The sequence below is a fragment of the Cricetulus griseus genome, chromosome 6 (genome assembly GCF_003668045.3).
Source record: "Cricetulus griseus strain 17A/GY chromosome 6, alternate assembly CriGri-PICRH-1.0, whole genome shotgun sequence".
NCBI classification, from domain to species: Eukaryota; Metazoa; Chordata; class Mammalia; order Rodentia; family Cricetidae; genus Cricetulus; species Cricetulus griseus.
The window spans coordinates 26,077,157-26,092,344 of NC_048599.1; the positions used below are offsets into that span (position 1 = coordinate 26,077,157).

Below are 15,188 nucleotides of genomic sequence, written 5' to 3' on the forward strand. Positions count from 1 at the left end.
GCCTGACTTGTGTGAGGCCCCTGGCATCACAAAAAAAAAAAAAACTTAAATATATATTAGGAATCCCAAGAAAATGGGGGTGCAGATGGGAGACACAAGAGCACTCTGTCCAAGTTATGTGTAATGGAGGGGTATGTGCAGACACACGGGCCTCTCTTATGCATGACCTTCTAGTGCTTATGGTGGCCCCAAATCCCAAACCCACTGTACATGGCAAGATGCTCACACATTCCATGGTGGCCAGCCACACCCCAGCTCAGAGACACCTGGTCACTTTTCTTGAGGCCTCTGAACCCCACCTGAGCTGGCACTTTTTATGCCAGATGCTGTCTGAGCACTCCCTGTGATGCTAGTCATACAAGCTTTACAGCAACCCTGCTGGGATTAGCACTGGCACAGGTGTGGAAAATGAGGCTCCTATTGGTGCCATGATTCAACCAAAACACACAGCAATGAAGAGGCAAGTCAAGCCAAGGCAGGTTAGCTGCAGGGCCTAAGTTTCAGTCCCAGCCCTGTGCCCTGATGTGCCAATCAAGTCACTCTGAACCTCAACTTCCCTGTCTGTGAAATGTTGACAGTCACCTCCTCAGCCATAAGGACTAAAAGAGGTAACATAGAGAGACTCCTGGGGGTATGAGCTCCACAAGAATAGAGACATCTTCAGATTACCAAGACCTGGGTGGGGCACAGAGCTGAGGCAGGAAGGCCTTGGACAGGAAGTATGCCACCCTGAGCTTCTACCATCTGCTCAGTGAATAGGGGTGACCCCACTTGTCTTTCCCATGGGTTCTGGATGAGTTCTGGATGGGGAAAGACTGGAGAGTGACTATTAGCAGATGCTTGGTGTATTCCTAACCCACCCCAAGGCTGAGCCAGCTTCCCTTCAGATCCCAAGCTGGTCTTAGATCATAAAACCCATCAAGGGGGACCAAAAACCACAAGTTCATTGGCTACAAAAAGAGACAGAAACACTGAATTGTGTGACAGTCTTCTTCCTGTTTATTACAGAGGCCCACCAGGCCTCTTCCTTTCTCCTGGTCACAGGAAGCAACCACTGGTGGCAGGGCCAGGCCATCTGGCTCATATCTGGGTTCCTCTGCCGTACAGAACCATGGCAGTTGAAGCAGTTGTCAGAGTCTTGCCATGGTCATTCCACCTTTAAGCCCAGCACCAGGGCATCCTGATGGGAGAAGAGAGCTGGTAAAGAGGGGGTTGCGAGTGATGAAAGGAGTTGCCCAGGCTCAGGAACAGATGGAACCAGCCATGGCTAGGAGATGAAGCAACACTATATAAGCAAAGGCCTTGTGACCTGGAAGGTACGTTTGTCCCTCTGAGCCTTAACCTTCTCAACTGTTAAATAGGAACATACCTTGCCACCTTCTAGAGCAGAGAGAGGGCATAAGAGAAATGTCCATTTAATACCCCATGCTCAAAGTCCAACATGTAAGGAGAAGCTTGTATTTATTGAGCACTTACTATATGCCTTCATGTTCATTGTCTCAGAAAATTGGGACAGCTCTATGAGGTTGATGTCGACATTTTCACCCCCGTTTAAACCCAGAAATGGGGGAGGGGCATAGAGAGATCATGGTGACAGAGCAAGAGAGTAGTAAAATGAAATATGCTTCTGTGCGATCCTAGCCAAGGCCCTGCTCTGGGACTGGAGGGATTACAGTGGTAGCCCTCTGCCTTCTCCCTCCATTTCCCTCAAGTTGGCCAGAGGCCAGCTCTTGCTGATCTCCCATTGGCCAAGGTGTTAATTGGCATGACCCCCTCCAGACCCTCCCTTACCTCTACTATATCCAACTCAGCCAGGTTGTAATTGATAGCTAGAAGGTCTGGGAGTGGAAGCCCAATGTGGAGTGCATCTGAGAAATAAACACAGGAAAACTGCTTGGCAATCAATTAAGAAGCTGCCTAGAGCTGAATGGAAGTAATTAGTGTCATGATCGATGCATAATGTCTGCTGACTACACAGGCAGAGAGCACCTATCTGCCTTATATTTATATTGCTAGCTAAAATCTCACTCACTATGGGAGGTCAAGGTCAGAGCCCAAATTATGAAGGTGACATTAAGCCTACATTGGCCTCAATGTTTAGGCATTGGTCTTCTACTCCCAAAGCTTTGAGACCACACAGGTGGAAGCCCCTTTAGTGAAGCACATCCTGATTGTTGCAGAAGCCTCACCATTCACCACAGGGATGTAGGCCTTCTGCAGATAATCAGTGATGAAGCTGGTTAACTCCGCCTCCTGGAAAAGAAACACAGGGAAAACCCCAACACAGTTCAGAGCCCCTCCTCAACCTACCCTCACCTAGGCCTGGGATCACAAAAGAGGTCACTAGGGACAGCAAACAGCTTGTCTAGCCAGCCTCAGATATGGGGGCTGGGCCCTGCCATGCTCCTAATCCCTGTTCAGGTGACATGCAGGCCAATGGGTATTGGTGCAGGAATGGGGACACTCAGGAGGCAGGAGGCTTGTGGCCTGCACTCCTGATCTGACAGAAAACTGAGAGCTCTTACTGGCCATGCATCCACGTGGGCTCTTTGGCCCCACGAATGTTGAGTTATGGCAGCACCTACTCACAGGCTTCCAGGAGGGCTCACATATCCACAAGGATCATTGCTGATGTCATATTAGTACCTGCTTGATTGGGTGCTGTGCTGGGGGGTCCCGTGACTAAAGACTAATTGAAATAATGGCCTGGCCAATCAAGGCCAGCCAAACCACTACCGTAGTGATATGTTTAGAATCACCATAGAGTTATCCAGGTTCTATCTGGGAGAGGGAATGAGGACTTGGAAAGTCAGATAGTGTGTCAGGAGCCCCAAAGCATGTGAGTGTCCTTGCTCTCTTTACTCTGGCTCCATTTTAGGGCCCATCCCCTGTAGGCTCAGTGTTGCCTTCAGATGGCTAGGCAGAAGCACTTGGAACACTCACATTGAAGTCACCAACTGAAGAAGACACCCGGGACAGGCTGAGTAAACTGTGAAGGAGAGGGGAGGATGTGGAGAAAGCACAGTCAGAGTCCCTGAGAGAGGGTTCCTCAGCTTCAAAGCCCCCCACAGGTGTCCCCTCTGCAGCCTGTTTGCACATTGCCTGTGATGGGATGGCGGCCATCACTCATTACCTCCCATTCCGCCCTCAGGACTCACAGCCCTCCTTATTGGCCTCTCATGAACCCTGCTCTTCCAAACTCTGGGTCCTTGGTCATATCCACAACTTCATTCACAACCCAACACACCACACTCAGATCCTTGATGGACACAAGGGAAGTTCTTCTTTTCCGCTCCCCAACACAGTTCCCAGGAGACACTAACACACACCAGCACCAGGACAGGCCATGGGCAGTCATCTGAACTGTCTGTCCACACTTCATCTTAGCAGAAGACTCTGCAACTCTACAGTTGTTTTAAGCCTGCCATGTGAGCAAACAATCCCCAACAGAGACAACAGCCCAGGACCAGGCCATCCCATCTCTTGGTAACTATGACTTGTCTAGCTTTGCCCACGTAACCCAAACTAGACTCCAAGCCTTGGTGACTATGAGAACTACTGGACCAGGGCACCTCTTGCTGTTGGGGTCCTTTACCACATGGTGAGGGAGGGGCTGCCTGAGAAGTTAGGCAGCAAAGAGCTCAGAAGAGGAAAGAAAGGAGGGAGCCAGATTCTTGAGAACTTTGTGTGCCTGGATCCAAATGTCCATAAGCCGAAAGATTCCCTCTTGGACTGTAAAGCAGTTCCAGCTGGAACACGGCCTCTTGCCATTGAAAGACACAGTTCAATTCATATGAATTACTGAGGCAAGTACAGGAACCAGTGAGTGGCTGAGTGTAAAACCAGGTGTAAGGAGTCCTTTCCGGAGAGTGTAAGAATAAATCAGGATAGTGGAAGTATGTATGTCCAATGCTTCCCTAGAGAAAGTGCACAGACCTAAGACACTCTGGAGGAAGTAGCAATTGAGCTGGGCCTGGCTCATTTGGGAAAAAATGGCAAAGGGGTTCAAAGTCCAAATCCAAATTCACTATGGAAGAGCAAAGTGGAAGAGTGGGGGCAGAAGGAGATTTGAGAAAGGCTCAGAGTGTCAAGCTAAGATTTAAGATATGACCATGTAGGTAGTATGGAGCCATTGAGGGCTCTAGAACAGCCTACATGACCAGAGTGGCCTGGCAGTGTGGGCTATGGTGAATGGATCTGGGTGAGAACCTGGAGTTGGAAGCCAAGAGGTATCACCAGAATGGACAAGAGGAAGAGTAGACAATGGAGTGTGGTAATAGTGGCATAGAGATGCACTTGTCCACTGGACTGTGGTGGGCAACAGTGATGCAGAGATGCAGTTGTCCACCAGTGTGTAGTGGGTAACAGTGCTGCAGAGATGCACTTGTCCACCAGTGTGTGTTGTAAATGGTATAGAGAGATGGAGGTGTGAGATGGGGAATAGAGCCAGGGCTGCTAAAGGGCTGTCATCATGGGGCCAAAGTTCCTACCTGTCCAGAGAGGTGGCCATCTGCAGCATGTTCTCATGCACTGAATAGTGGATTTCCAGACCAAGGTGCTGACATAGGAGAGGGAGCAGAGAAGGCAGTGGGTCCTTCATTGGCACCTCTGCTTCCTGTCTTGTCCTGGAACTGAACCCAGAAGCCTCTCCACACCCCTAGCCCAGGATCCTTGTCTCTCCTTATCCTGGATCAGCATGAACCTTCATAAACATCTGACCCATGGTTAATGTCTGCACACGGTGATAACAGTTCTGGGCCTTCACCTCTCTAACTGGGGTGTCCTCAGGCTTCTCAACATCAACTTCTCCCCTGCATAGCTACCACTCAACCCTTCAAGCATCTCTCAGCCAGCCCTGGGAGTTGGGTTTCTTCAGGGTTCCACAGTGCTCCTGGAGCAGGTTTTGCTGTCTTTGGGGACTGAGGAGTGTTGGGGGGACAGAGGAGGCCCTCAACCACTATACAGCAGGTGGTAATGCCTAAGGTCAGGTCACTCCATTTGTGTCTTAACTCTCAACCAAAATCCCAGCACCCTCCAGCCTGGCAGCATCCCCAAGGTGAGAGTGGCTACCGATGGGCCCCACTCACAGTCTCCAGGAGGAAGAGTGACTTTGGGTGCTTGCCATGTCGGCGCGCTGCAAACATCTCCAGGCTGCCATGGAGATGCATCAGGCTCTTCCCAGCCTTCATGGTGACCTTGGGGGGTTTGCTTATCTTGACCTTGATCAGCAAAGGCTTTGGTTTGTGATAAGTCTTGGCTACCTGCGAAGACCAAGGAATACTCTCGGAGCCAGCCTTTGGACTTCAGCCCAAGGGTGTCTCAGGAAGTAGCTGGTTTCTGCTGGAAGTCCAATATGCAAAGACCTGGCTGTGCCTCTTAGGAAAGGAAAAGGGCAAAACATGACATTTAAGCTATTTTTGTGATGAGCACAGTACTCACAAGGTACTAGGGCTGAGCTGTGTGTAGACTGAACCCAGAGGGTGCTCTGTGGAAAGGTTGTCTCCACAAGGAGCAAAGGTTGTGCACACATTGAGCAGCTGCCTCCCAAGTCAGGCCCCTTTGCCTGGAGGTCACAGTGAGTGCAGTGGTCACAGAGAACTGGGGCACTCACCTGTGGGATGAAGCCAGCCAGTGTCCCAGTGGTTTGTGACAGCTTACCAACCTATAATTCAAAGTCAAAGTGGGCACTGTGTAAGGTCCAGTTATTCCAACATCCACCCCTCTGCCTCAGGAAGGTGGGGCCCTGAAGTCTTCCTTGGCCTGCACACACAACTCTTTGATCAACTAGGGAAGGAACCTCCAGCCCCCAACCATCATTTACACACCCAAGCTCCCATGGCTCCCGACCCTGGTTGTCAAATGCTGAGAAAATGTTGAATGGAAAGGCAGAGAGCGAGACGGAAGAATGGCCGGTGTGGTGGATGAGAGGGCAGGGCAAGTTTATAGACAGGTAGGTAAATGGAAAGGGTACTGAAAAACGGATGAGTGGTGGAACAGGGAAGTGGGTAGATGGAAGCATGAGGAAAGGCACTGTGTGAGAGGCAATGGGTGGGGTGTAATGCTGAGTAACTGAGTGGAAACCAGATGGTGCCTGGGAAGAAGATAGATGGACTGACTGGTGAGAAGGTGGGTGGATGGTGAGAGGGTGGGCGGTAAGATGGAGCAATGGAGAAGGGGGAAGGATGTGCAGGTGGGAACCCAGCTGAAAGAACAGGTGAGCGGTGGTAAGGACAATGGCAAGAGATGTGTGGTAATGGTGATGCAGAGGCGACTTTTCCGCCAGTCTGTGGTGTCGCTGGTGATGCAGAGGCGACTTTTCCGCCAGTCTGTGGTGTCGCTGGTGATGTAGAGGTGACAGAAGGATGTGAATTGGGGAATAGAACCAGGTCATGAAGACACAGTGGGTGGGTGATGATTTGGGTAGAAGTAAGGTAGTGGCTGCCAGGGCATGAGAACTGTAGGGAAAGGGGTGGCAGGTGGCTCAGAGGGTGGAACCTCTTGCCACACAAGCCTTGACCTGACTCCAGTCCCTGGAACCCACAGTGGAAGGAAAGAACCAACTTCAGAAAGTTGCCCTCTGACCTCCACATGTACAAGGTTTCATTTACTTTAAACATTGTAGGTGGGTCACTAAATGGTTGGTTGTACAGTCAGGTATACAGATGAGTAGACACAGGTCACATGGGCAAAGGAGTGAACTGCCATTGAAACAGGGGCAGCTGCCATTGAAACCCCAAGCAGCCTCATATCTCCTGTGCTGGTTCGGCATCTGAGCCCTGAACCATTCCCAGGTACACCAGGCAGGCAGGGCCTGTCACTCCAGGAGCAAAACAGGGGAGTGCAGCGGTGGCTCACCCTCTTGTCCTTGAGGTTCACGTCCAGGGACTTCTGCAGAAGGGCCAGCTCGGCTGTGAGGAAGGAGGCTGAGAGCAGCAGCTGTGAGCCCTTGGCTGAGCCCTCAGGGAACTCCGGGACTGACCCTTCAGTAGCAAGCTGGATAACTTGGCTTTCCGGAAGCTGCACCACAGGCTGGGGTACAACAGGAGGGACACTCAGCCAGGCGGGAATGAAGCCTGGGGAGTCTTGCTTCTCTAACCACTGGAGCTCGGGTCAGACCTCAAGTCAGCAAGACATTATTAGAGCAGAGCGAGTTGCAGGTGGGTAGGTGTGGCTTGAGAAGACAAGAGCATCAGCCACTCAGTATCGGGCAGTTTCTCCTAAGAGTGTTTAGGTCACCTTAGTGACTCTGACTCTGGCTTGGGCCCTTATGTGTGCAGAGCATGATATGAGCCCTATCACATCATTGTCACAAGCAAGGAGAGTGGCCCCAACATGGCAGGAGGAAAACCGGCCCTTTCGTCTACGTTCTTGCAAGAGGCTTGCTCATGTGTGTGAAGACCCAGCTCTGCCACTAACTCACTGCAGAAGCTTTTCCCTGTCTCAGTGTCCCCATCTACACAATGTCAGGGCACAGCCACGCTCTGAGAAACACAATCCTGTAAGAAGTGAGACCAAAGCCACCAGCCCTAGCAGCCTCACTTTGAGCAGGGTGAGAAGGGAGGTCCTCATAGCAAGGCTCCTCCTACCCGTTACCTCTACCTGTTGGGTAGAAGCAGCGACACCAGCCACACCAAGCCTGAGCTCGGCACCCTGGTGGCCCTTGGTACTTACACTAAAGTCCACCTGAATGTAGCTAGCTGTGGTGGTTGGTGGGGCTGTCAAGGCATATTTGACAGTGCCCGTCTGGTTCACCGGCATGGGGTCTGTGGAGGAGAGGTTCCGTTCAGATGGGCACCAGCCCCAGGAACAGCTAGAAAAAACAGAAGCAGCCACTGCTCCTGAGCCATCATGTCCCTCTGTGGGACCCAAGAAGTGACTTCGACCCTTGGTAACCTTTTGTTCCTCTGGCCCAGAGTCTGGGCATTCATTCACCAGGGCTCTTGCAACAGTGATACACATATGAGGTTGGAATTATGAGATGTTCACATGTGAGTAAACTGAGGCTGGGGAAAGTGAGGTGGCTTCCCCCAGACCCCACTGCTAAGGACACAAAGGCAGGAATGGATCTTCAGACTCAGCCATTAGATTCCTTTCTCCCACCCTGAGGGGCTCTGTGGACCCCATGGTAGAGACAGAAAATCTCTTCAGCAAAGGATTCAGGAATGCCCAGTCAAGACGACTCATTACATCAAGAGCTCTGTGGTTGTCTGCAGAGCAGCTGTCATGGAATTCGGGTAGAGAAATGAAAGGACCCAGGCACTCTGTGAGGTTTCAGGCCTCTCATCTAGACAGTGTGGGGACACCATGATATCAGCGCCCTCCTTGTCCTGGAAACAGCCATGTGAATGGAGGGCGTAGGCATTGGAATCCAGCTCATGTGGCATCCTCTGTGGAAGAGGGGTGTCCTCACCAGTCAATTTGACCCATTTCTTGTTCACATACACCAAGACAGCATCAATGGCTGGACACATCTACAAGCAAAGAAGGCACCAGCCTGAGTGGGTTACACACACAGGGAGACTCCATAGTAATCCACAGGGAACCCTAAGAACCCCAGCAGGACAAGGGCTAGAGCTGGGGGTGGGGGTGCTGAGGCCCAAGTCATGAGACTATCAACAGCAGAGCCTGGACTAGGATCCAGATGATTGCACACCCAAAAACTGGCCTGGGGCTGAGCAGGGTTGTCAAGCTGGAACACACATATACACTGCTATTGCTTATACCTGTGCTTGTGACAGACATCACTAGATGATCACTGCACTTCTCCTCCTGAGCCAACCATAGACACTGAACTTTCTTTAGCCACTATCAACCCATCAAGGTCCCTGCTTAAGGACAAACTCACTGGCTGCCCTGGACACAGCAGTTGCACCAAGAAGGGATGGAGGATTGCTCAAGGCCACTCACCAGGCCAGGGAGGACTTTGCGCAGGGTGCTGTCCACAAACTTGCTGATGGCCTTGCTGAGACACAGGCATGGGGTACGGGGTGAACGATGCATCAATGACACCAAGTTGGACAAGGGACACAAAAGGACATGGTTATAGCTCAGTGGCTCAGGAAGAGGAATGATGGGGAGGGTCAGAGAGGACCACCATTCTCCCCAGACACAGGGCTCCTTACTTGTTAGGCAGGTTGGTTTTCACGCTGACCAGGATGACTTCACAACCCTCACTCCTGAACATGGGGGTGCCTGTCTCCTCATCCTTCAGAAGCCGATTGGTGGCTGTGATGTTCAGGACCACATTGATCTCCATGTTCCCTCCTGTGAAGCTAGAAGACCAGGCAGACAGACAGGCATTGATGCCATGTCCGTTACAGGGACTACTATCCCCACCCTCTTTGCCCACAACCTCAGCATCTAAGAAGGGAGAAGCCTAGGTGGTGAAAAACTGAGACAGGGTCTTTCCACTCCCCTCTTACTTACTTTGATGAACTCTGACGCACCTGAAACATTGATCAACTGTAATCACCTCCCCGGAGCCTCCCTGAGCGCTCCCTCCACTATCCCAGTCCTGTCCCTTTCTACCAATGATTTTGGCTCTGGCTCTGCTTCACCTGGTTCCCATTAAAGTAGAACTCAAGTCTACAATCACCTCAGACCCCAGCACTCACATAATAAACAGTTGGTACTCAGTGAATGTGCATGGAAGGGGGAAACAAGGGGTCAGTCTCCCCCCACTTCTCCCCTCCCACACCAACCTCTTGCCGGTGATGGTCATGCCTGTGGACACACACTGGAAGATGCCCACTCCAGGTATGAAGTTCAGTGTGATCACAGGTTCCAGGACATCCTTTACCTTCATACTTGGAGGGGACAGACATGCACAGTGATGAGAACCGAGAGGACAAGACCCGGGCCCTGGACATGCTCCTCCGCCACCTCACTGGGTGGTCGCAGTAAACGTCTATCCCACATCTACTAACGCCATCTGAAATGTAAACCAAAGGCTTGGACATGAACCAATGTATGTACAGAAACCCCTCGTGTGTGAAGGGAGACACATGGCTGACTCTATGTGACCTTGGGCTATTGTTCTCTTTCCCTCTTTTGTCCTCAAGCTCTCAACAACAAATTAGAAAGAATGGATTAGATCCAGGTTTCTCAACAGTGTCACCTTTGGTATTTGGGGCTTAGTAATAGCTCTGACCTCAGCCCATGCATACTAAGAGCATGGTCCTGTTCCTTTGCAAGTTGAGACAACCGAAAGAGTCTCTAGGCAAACACACCCCCCCCCAAAGACACTCTCACCTCTGGTTCAGAAACAGCTTTTGAGAATCAGAATTACAAGGACATGGCACACATACTTCTATCTGCCCATCCTGAGCTCTTGATAGACATTGCTAATCTATCCTAGTCAGTTTAATCCAGATACCATCTCAGAACCCTCCCCAAGACAGCAGTCTGGGCAGCTCCATGATGGTGCTTGCAAGGAGCCCTTTCCTCCCATTACTGGATGACTGTCAACACCTTTCCAGCGCCACCATTAGACTTGTTTCCACTTGATTTCATGTCTGTTTAGTGAGGTCACTTTCTCCTCTAAGTGACTCTAGGCAGGAATTGTTCTCAAGGCATGAGTGAGGAGTCCCAGGCCAAAGCAGGGAAAATGCCTGCCTATACCAGGCCTCCCCCCATGTCTCGCCCTCCCCGTGGACCTCCTGCTTACTTGCTGAGGCCTTTAATGGCCTTCCCCCCTGCCTGTGGATTGCTAGCCTCAGCCGCCATCTTCTCCAGGATGTGGCTCTCCTCCATGGCACTCCGAACCTCTGGAGGGGAAAGGGTGACAACTGACTCTTAGGGGACAGAAGGGGACAGAAGGGGACAGCTGCCAGGAGAAGGTAGCACATATGACCTGGTCCTTGGAGGAGGACTGGGGCTCTTCACTGGAAGTGAAGACAGAGCAAGCAGATCAGACAGAGGGTGTGGAAAGGGCAAAGATAGAGAGGGAAGTCGCAGGGGGTGGGGACTGAGACAGTGGGAGTTTGGGGCTGGGAATGTTGAGGCAAGACCAGGTGAGGAGGGAGAGGAAGGGAGGGAAGGAGGAGGGAGGGGCAGGGAACAGACGAGGGGTAAGGACAGCAAGAGTGTGGAGAGAAACCTAGTTAATGGGTGAGGAGGTTAACACAGAGCACAACTACAGAGACCCTGAAGGACAGCAGAGTCAGTGACCATCTCCTCGATGAGACGGTTACAATAGGTTTGAGCCCAGCACCAAGAGATGCTAATTTCCCAGGACTGGAGTGTCCATACCTCAAGTGGTACCCAGTTAGAAACACCCCCATCAGAGCCACAGGCTAATTTCCAGAGAGGGAGCAAATACTGAGTAAGCGGCCATTGCCCTTTAGTACCTGAACTCAACTCTCAGCCTTCTGTTCTACAGAAGGAGTTGGGCACGGGGTGAAAAAATGAGTCACAATTCCCAGAGGAGGTTACTCCAACATATCACTCCACCCTGCCAGGGAAAACTGGTCATCTTGTTTGTATTTGTCTACATTTTCATGTACACAGACAACACGGACAGGGTACAGGACTTGCCTGGGGTCACACAGCAAGCTGTCAAAGCTGGGATTTTACCAACACCTGTCTGTCACTTCCACAGCCCAACATGGGCATCAGCCCCTTCCTTTAGAGCGAAGGAGGGACTGCAAGGAAACAGGATTTCTGAGTCCACATCTTGAGTCCACTCCCTCCACTTGAGGGAGTTTGGGAAGCTGGCTCATTTTCTCTGGGCCTCCACTTTTCCTTCTGTAGAATGGAAGGCTAAGAGTAGCTTGTTGCCTCTAGACTGGCATTGCAGATCGTAGAGGATGAAGCCCTGCAGACTTGAGAAATCATTACCTATCACCTGCCCCATGTCTCCCTGGCCCAGCCAGGGCCTACACACTCACCATGGTTCATAATGTCCATGCCCAACCTCAGAAGAGCCCCAGGGTCAGCTCCAGTGCCAGCCAGCAGGCCACAGAGGACCAAGCACAGGATCCACAGCATGCCTGCACCTGTGCAGAGGGCATGGAGCCACTTCAGGGAGTGTACGCTCCATAAATTCCCCCTTCCTATGGGCGTAAAGCAATGGCCAACCTATATGGGCAGCGGGAGGTTCAGTTACAGACCAGTGTGAGTTCAAGTGCAGCTCAGTGCCCACAAGTGCTGGGCCCAGAGGGGAACTCGAATCCATCTGCATGGAGTAGTTCTTCCTGCTGTGTGAATCTAACCACCAAGTCCCTTGCTTACTCCAGCCCAGCCCCACTTACCTTTGGAGTCCAAAACTCCAACTCAGCCCCTGGAGGTCCCCTGAGACATACTCTTGCCAATAAGGAAACTGGGAGACACAAGAGGCCTCATAGACAGAGAATGGCAAGCTGAGTGATGACCTCCTAGCTTGGTCCCTCACTGTTCTCAAGAAAGCCATGCTCTACACCTGCCCTCCAGGAATCCTGCCCTCTACTTACCAACTCCTGAAGTTCTCCCAGCAGGGGCCAAGTATGTAGTCCTGGTTTGAGCTCTGACTGAAAGGAGTCAAGGAGGGGCCACGTAGCTGGCCTGTGTCTGCCTAGAGGGAGGCTGCCATCTGGACACACTACAGCACACACAAGCCATGGGTCTCCCAAACCCCCAGTTGAACCTCCCCTGGGCATACCTTCCCAGCCCAAGTATGAGATGAGCTTGTATCCACTCACTCATTCATATATTTGTTCACTTATTTGTGCATTAACTCATTCATCTGTCCATCAGATCATCTGTTCACTCCTATGTCCATTTGTTCACCCATCCATTCATTCATACATTTACCTAGCCATTCATCCATTCATTCATACATTTGCCTAGCCATTCATCTATTCATTCATCCTTACATTCATTCCTCCATTCATTCCTTCACTCGTCCACTAGTCCGTGCATCCAACCATTTATTCATCCATCCACTCATCTGTTCATCCATTCATTCATCAACCCAATCATCTGTTCATTCATTCTTTCACTCTTCCATTAGTTCATACATTCATTTATTTATTCATCCATTCACCCATCCAGTTCCCGCTTATGGCATACTGCCACAAGGTAGCCCCAGCAGACAGTCCTGCCACTTCTAGATCCGAAAGTCAGGAGGGCAAGTAGATGAGAAGGGTTAGAATGGCAAAGTGGTCAGAAGGCAGCTAAAGAGCCTGGGACCCAAAGGATGTTAGAGGCGGAGTCTGAAGAACAGTCCTATCGGTCCCTAAGTGAAAGTGAAATCTATCAAACTCTAAAACCAGATGGGCCAGGGGTTCTCCAGCCCCTGTGAATCACATGTGAGTGCCCCAAGCAAGCGCTCATGGCTGTCACTCCAGGGCAAAGCTTTCTGAAAGTTGTCGAAAGGCTCTGGGCAAGGACAAAAGAGCTCCAAAAAGTCTCCTCCTATCTCAGCCATCCCACAGGTGGTCAGACAGCCCTGCCATAAGACTTCCTATTCCCAGACCAGGACCAATGCCACACTTCACTGCTGGCTCAGGCAGAGTTTTCACCATGTTAGAACAAAAAGGCCATGCTGTGTTCCCAGGAGACATGGAGATAACAGGATTCTTGGTTGCACTTTTGCCTGAGTTCTGCCTCCCTTTTACAATCCCTGCCCTCCAGCCACCTCCCATCTGCTTGCCCTCAAGGGTTCCTTTCAGTCCTCACCTCCACCACCAGCAAGCTGAATCTCTCACTCACTCACTGCCTCAAAGTCCTCAAAAGCAGAAGGAACTAACCACTGTGCTGCCCTGCTGCCCACTCCAACCATTGAGGCCCAGCTGAGCTCTCAGCCCCCACAGCTCAGACCAGGCTTCCCTCCTTCTTCTTCCTGGGACCCTGCTGACTCTGCTGCCCACTTGGCTACCCCAAGCCCTATGTGTTTGAAAACAGCAGTGTTCGGGGACTACCTGTGAATGAAAGCATCAGACAGGGGACAAGGACATAGACACAAGCCCTACATCCCCCCCCCCCACACACACACTTACTGAACAACTACAGATAAGTTCCCTCCTGCAGCCTCAGCTTTCTCATTTGTAAAATGTCAGTTTTACAAACTTGAACAGATGAGACACTCAAGGAAGAACCACAGGTGGGAAACTGTCCTTACCTTGCCAAGCTTGGGGAAATCCTGCAGCTGACTGCCCCTTGCCTTCAATCCTGTGACGAGGGAACCCTTATATTCTGGAGCCTGATTAGCTGCTTAGACAATTAAGGGCTTAATAAGGGGGAGATAATTATCTACAGTCACAGAGAACAGGAGACCCAGAGCTCACATGAGCATTTGTTCTGTTCCAACACAAATAGCACAGAAGAGGGTGGCTGGGGAGCCCAAGGGCTGCACTAAGACCAGTATCAGAGACAGATGTGACTGTCCCAGAGGACACCAGGCTCCTGGTGCTCCCCCTCTCTAACTTATACCTTCCACAAGGTTAAACACACAGTAAGTACACAATCATGACCTTAAGCAACACTTATTGAGCACCTGCTGTGTTCCAGACCTATGCAGGGCACTGGGATGACCACAGTGGATGAGGCAGTTGGGGTTCCTATCCCAAAATGGGCACTATGCAAGTCACCAGCACAAGTCCACATCATTCCTGAGGGAGGTAAGGCAGGTAGAAGCCACTAAGCCCGAGGGATAGGACAGATAGAAGGACAGGATGCTATGGGGACTGGGAGATCCCTGCAGCAGGGATGTTGCCACTGATGCCCAGAGAACCATGTCTTTAGTGGGCAGGTGCAAAGACCAGGAGATACCACATGAACCTGGGGGAACTGCCCATGAGATTCTCTTCTTGTGGGGACTTGAGGAGATAAAGGTCCAGTCATGTATTCCAGGAGGAACCCTCCTAGAAGTCCTATGGGAACATGATAAGGGAGTCCATGAAAGCGGAAATGACTCCAGGGTCACAGGCTTCCAGGTGCCCAGTTTCAACTTTGGTTCCCAAGAGTTCCTGGGAAGGCCTAGCCTGTGAATACTATAAAGGTCACTACGCTTGGTGAACAATCCAAAGAGCTAATGAGTCCTGGGGTTTTCACGTTCCCCCTCAAGGAACCCACAGTCTGGAAGCTGGCAGGAGCCACAGTACCCATGGGCACATGGGGCCTTGAGTAGATGAGACCTGCTGAGGTCTTCCTTGACACCAGCTCCAGTCAGGCTGCCCAGGCTCCACCTTGATCTGCAAGGTGCAGCGAGC

At 51.3% G+C, this 15,188-nt stretch overlaps 1 protein-coding gene across 1 annotated transcript; it reads right to left on the reverse strand.

Moving 5' to 3' along the window:
- Positions 1-1,147: 1,147 nt before the first annotated feature.
- On the reverse strand, positions 1,148-11,988 carry Bpifb6 (BPI fold containing family B member 6). The gene is made up of 15 exons (XM_027420955.1): positions 11,889-11,988; positions 10,667-10,766; positions 9,702-9,806; positions 9,123-9,272; positions 8,908-8,962; positions 8,411-8,471; positions 7,672-7,763; positions 6,856-7,029; positions 5,612-5,662; positions 5,088-5,261; positions 4,491-4,558; positions 2,944-2,989; positions 2,190-2,253; positions 1,792-1,868; positions 1,148-1,180 (listed from the first exon to the last, which is right to left on the reverse strand). Exons 1-15 carry the CDS (start codon positions 11,986-11,988, stop codon positions 1,148-1,150), a joined length of 1,350 nt encoding a protein of 449 aa, XP_027276756.1.
- Between the last annotated feature and the right edge of the window lie 3,200 nt (positions 11,989-15,188).

What these genes read in the sequence shown, in the direction of transcription:
- Bpifb6 (XM_027420955.1), bottom strand. Translation starts at nt 11,988, where the DNA reads ATGCTGTGGATCCTGTGCTTGGTCCTCTGTGGCCTGCTGGCTGGCACT. An exon ending in TGGCTGGCTTCATCCCACAG is followed by an intron (nt 5,262 to 5,611) that starts GTGAGTGCCCCA and finishes TGGTCTTCGCAG; the next exon opens with GTAGCCAAGACTTATCACAA. An exon ending in CACTCTTCCTCCTGGAGACT is followed by an intron (nt 4,559 to 5,087) that starts GTGAGTGGGGCC and finishes CTCCTATGTCAG; the next exon opens with CACCTTGGTCTGGAAATCCA.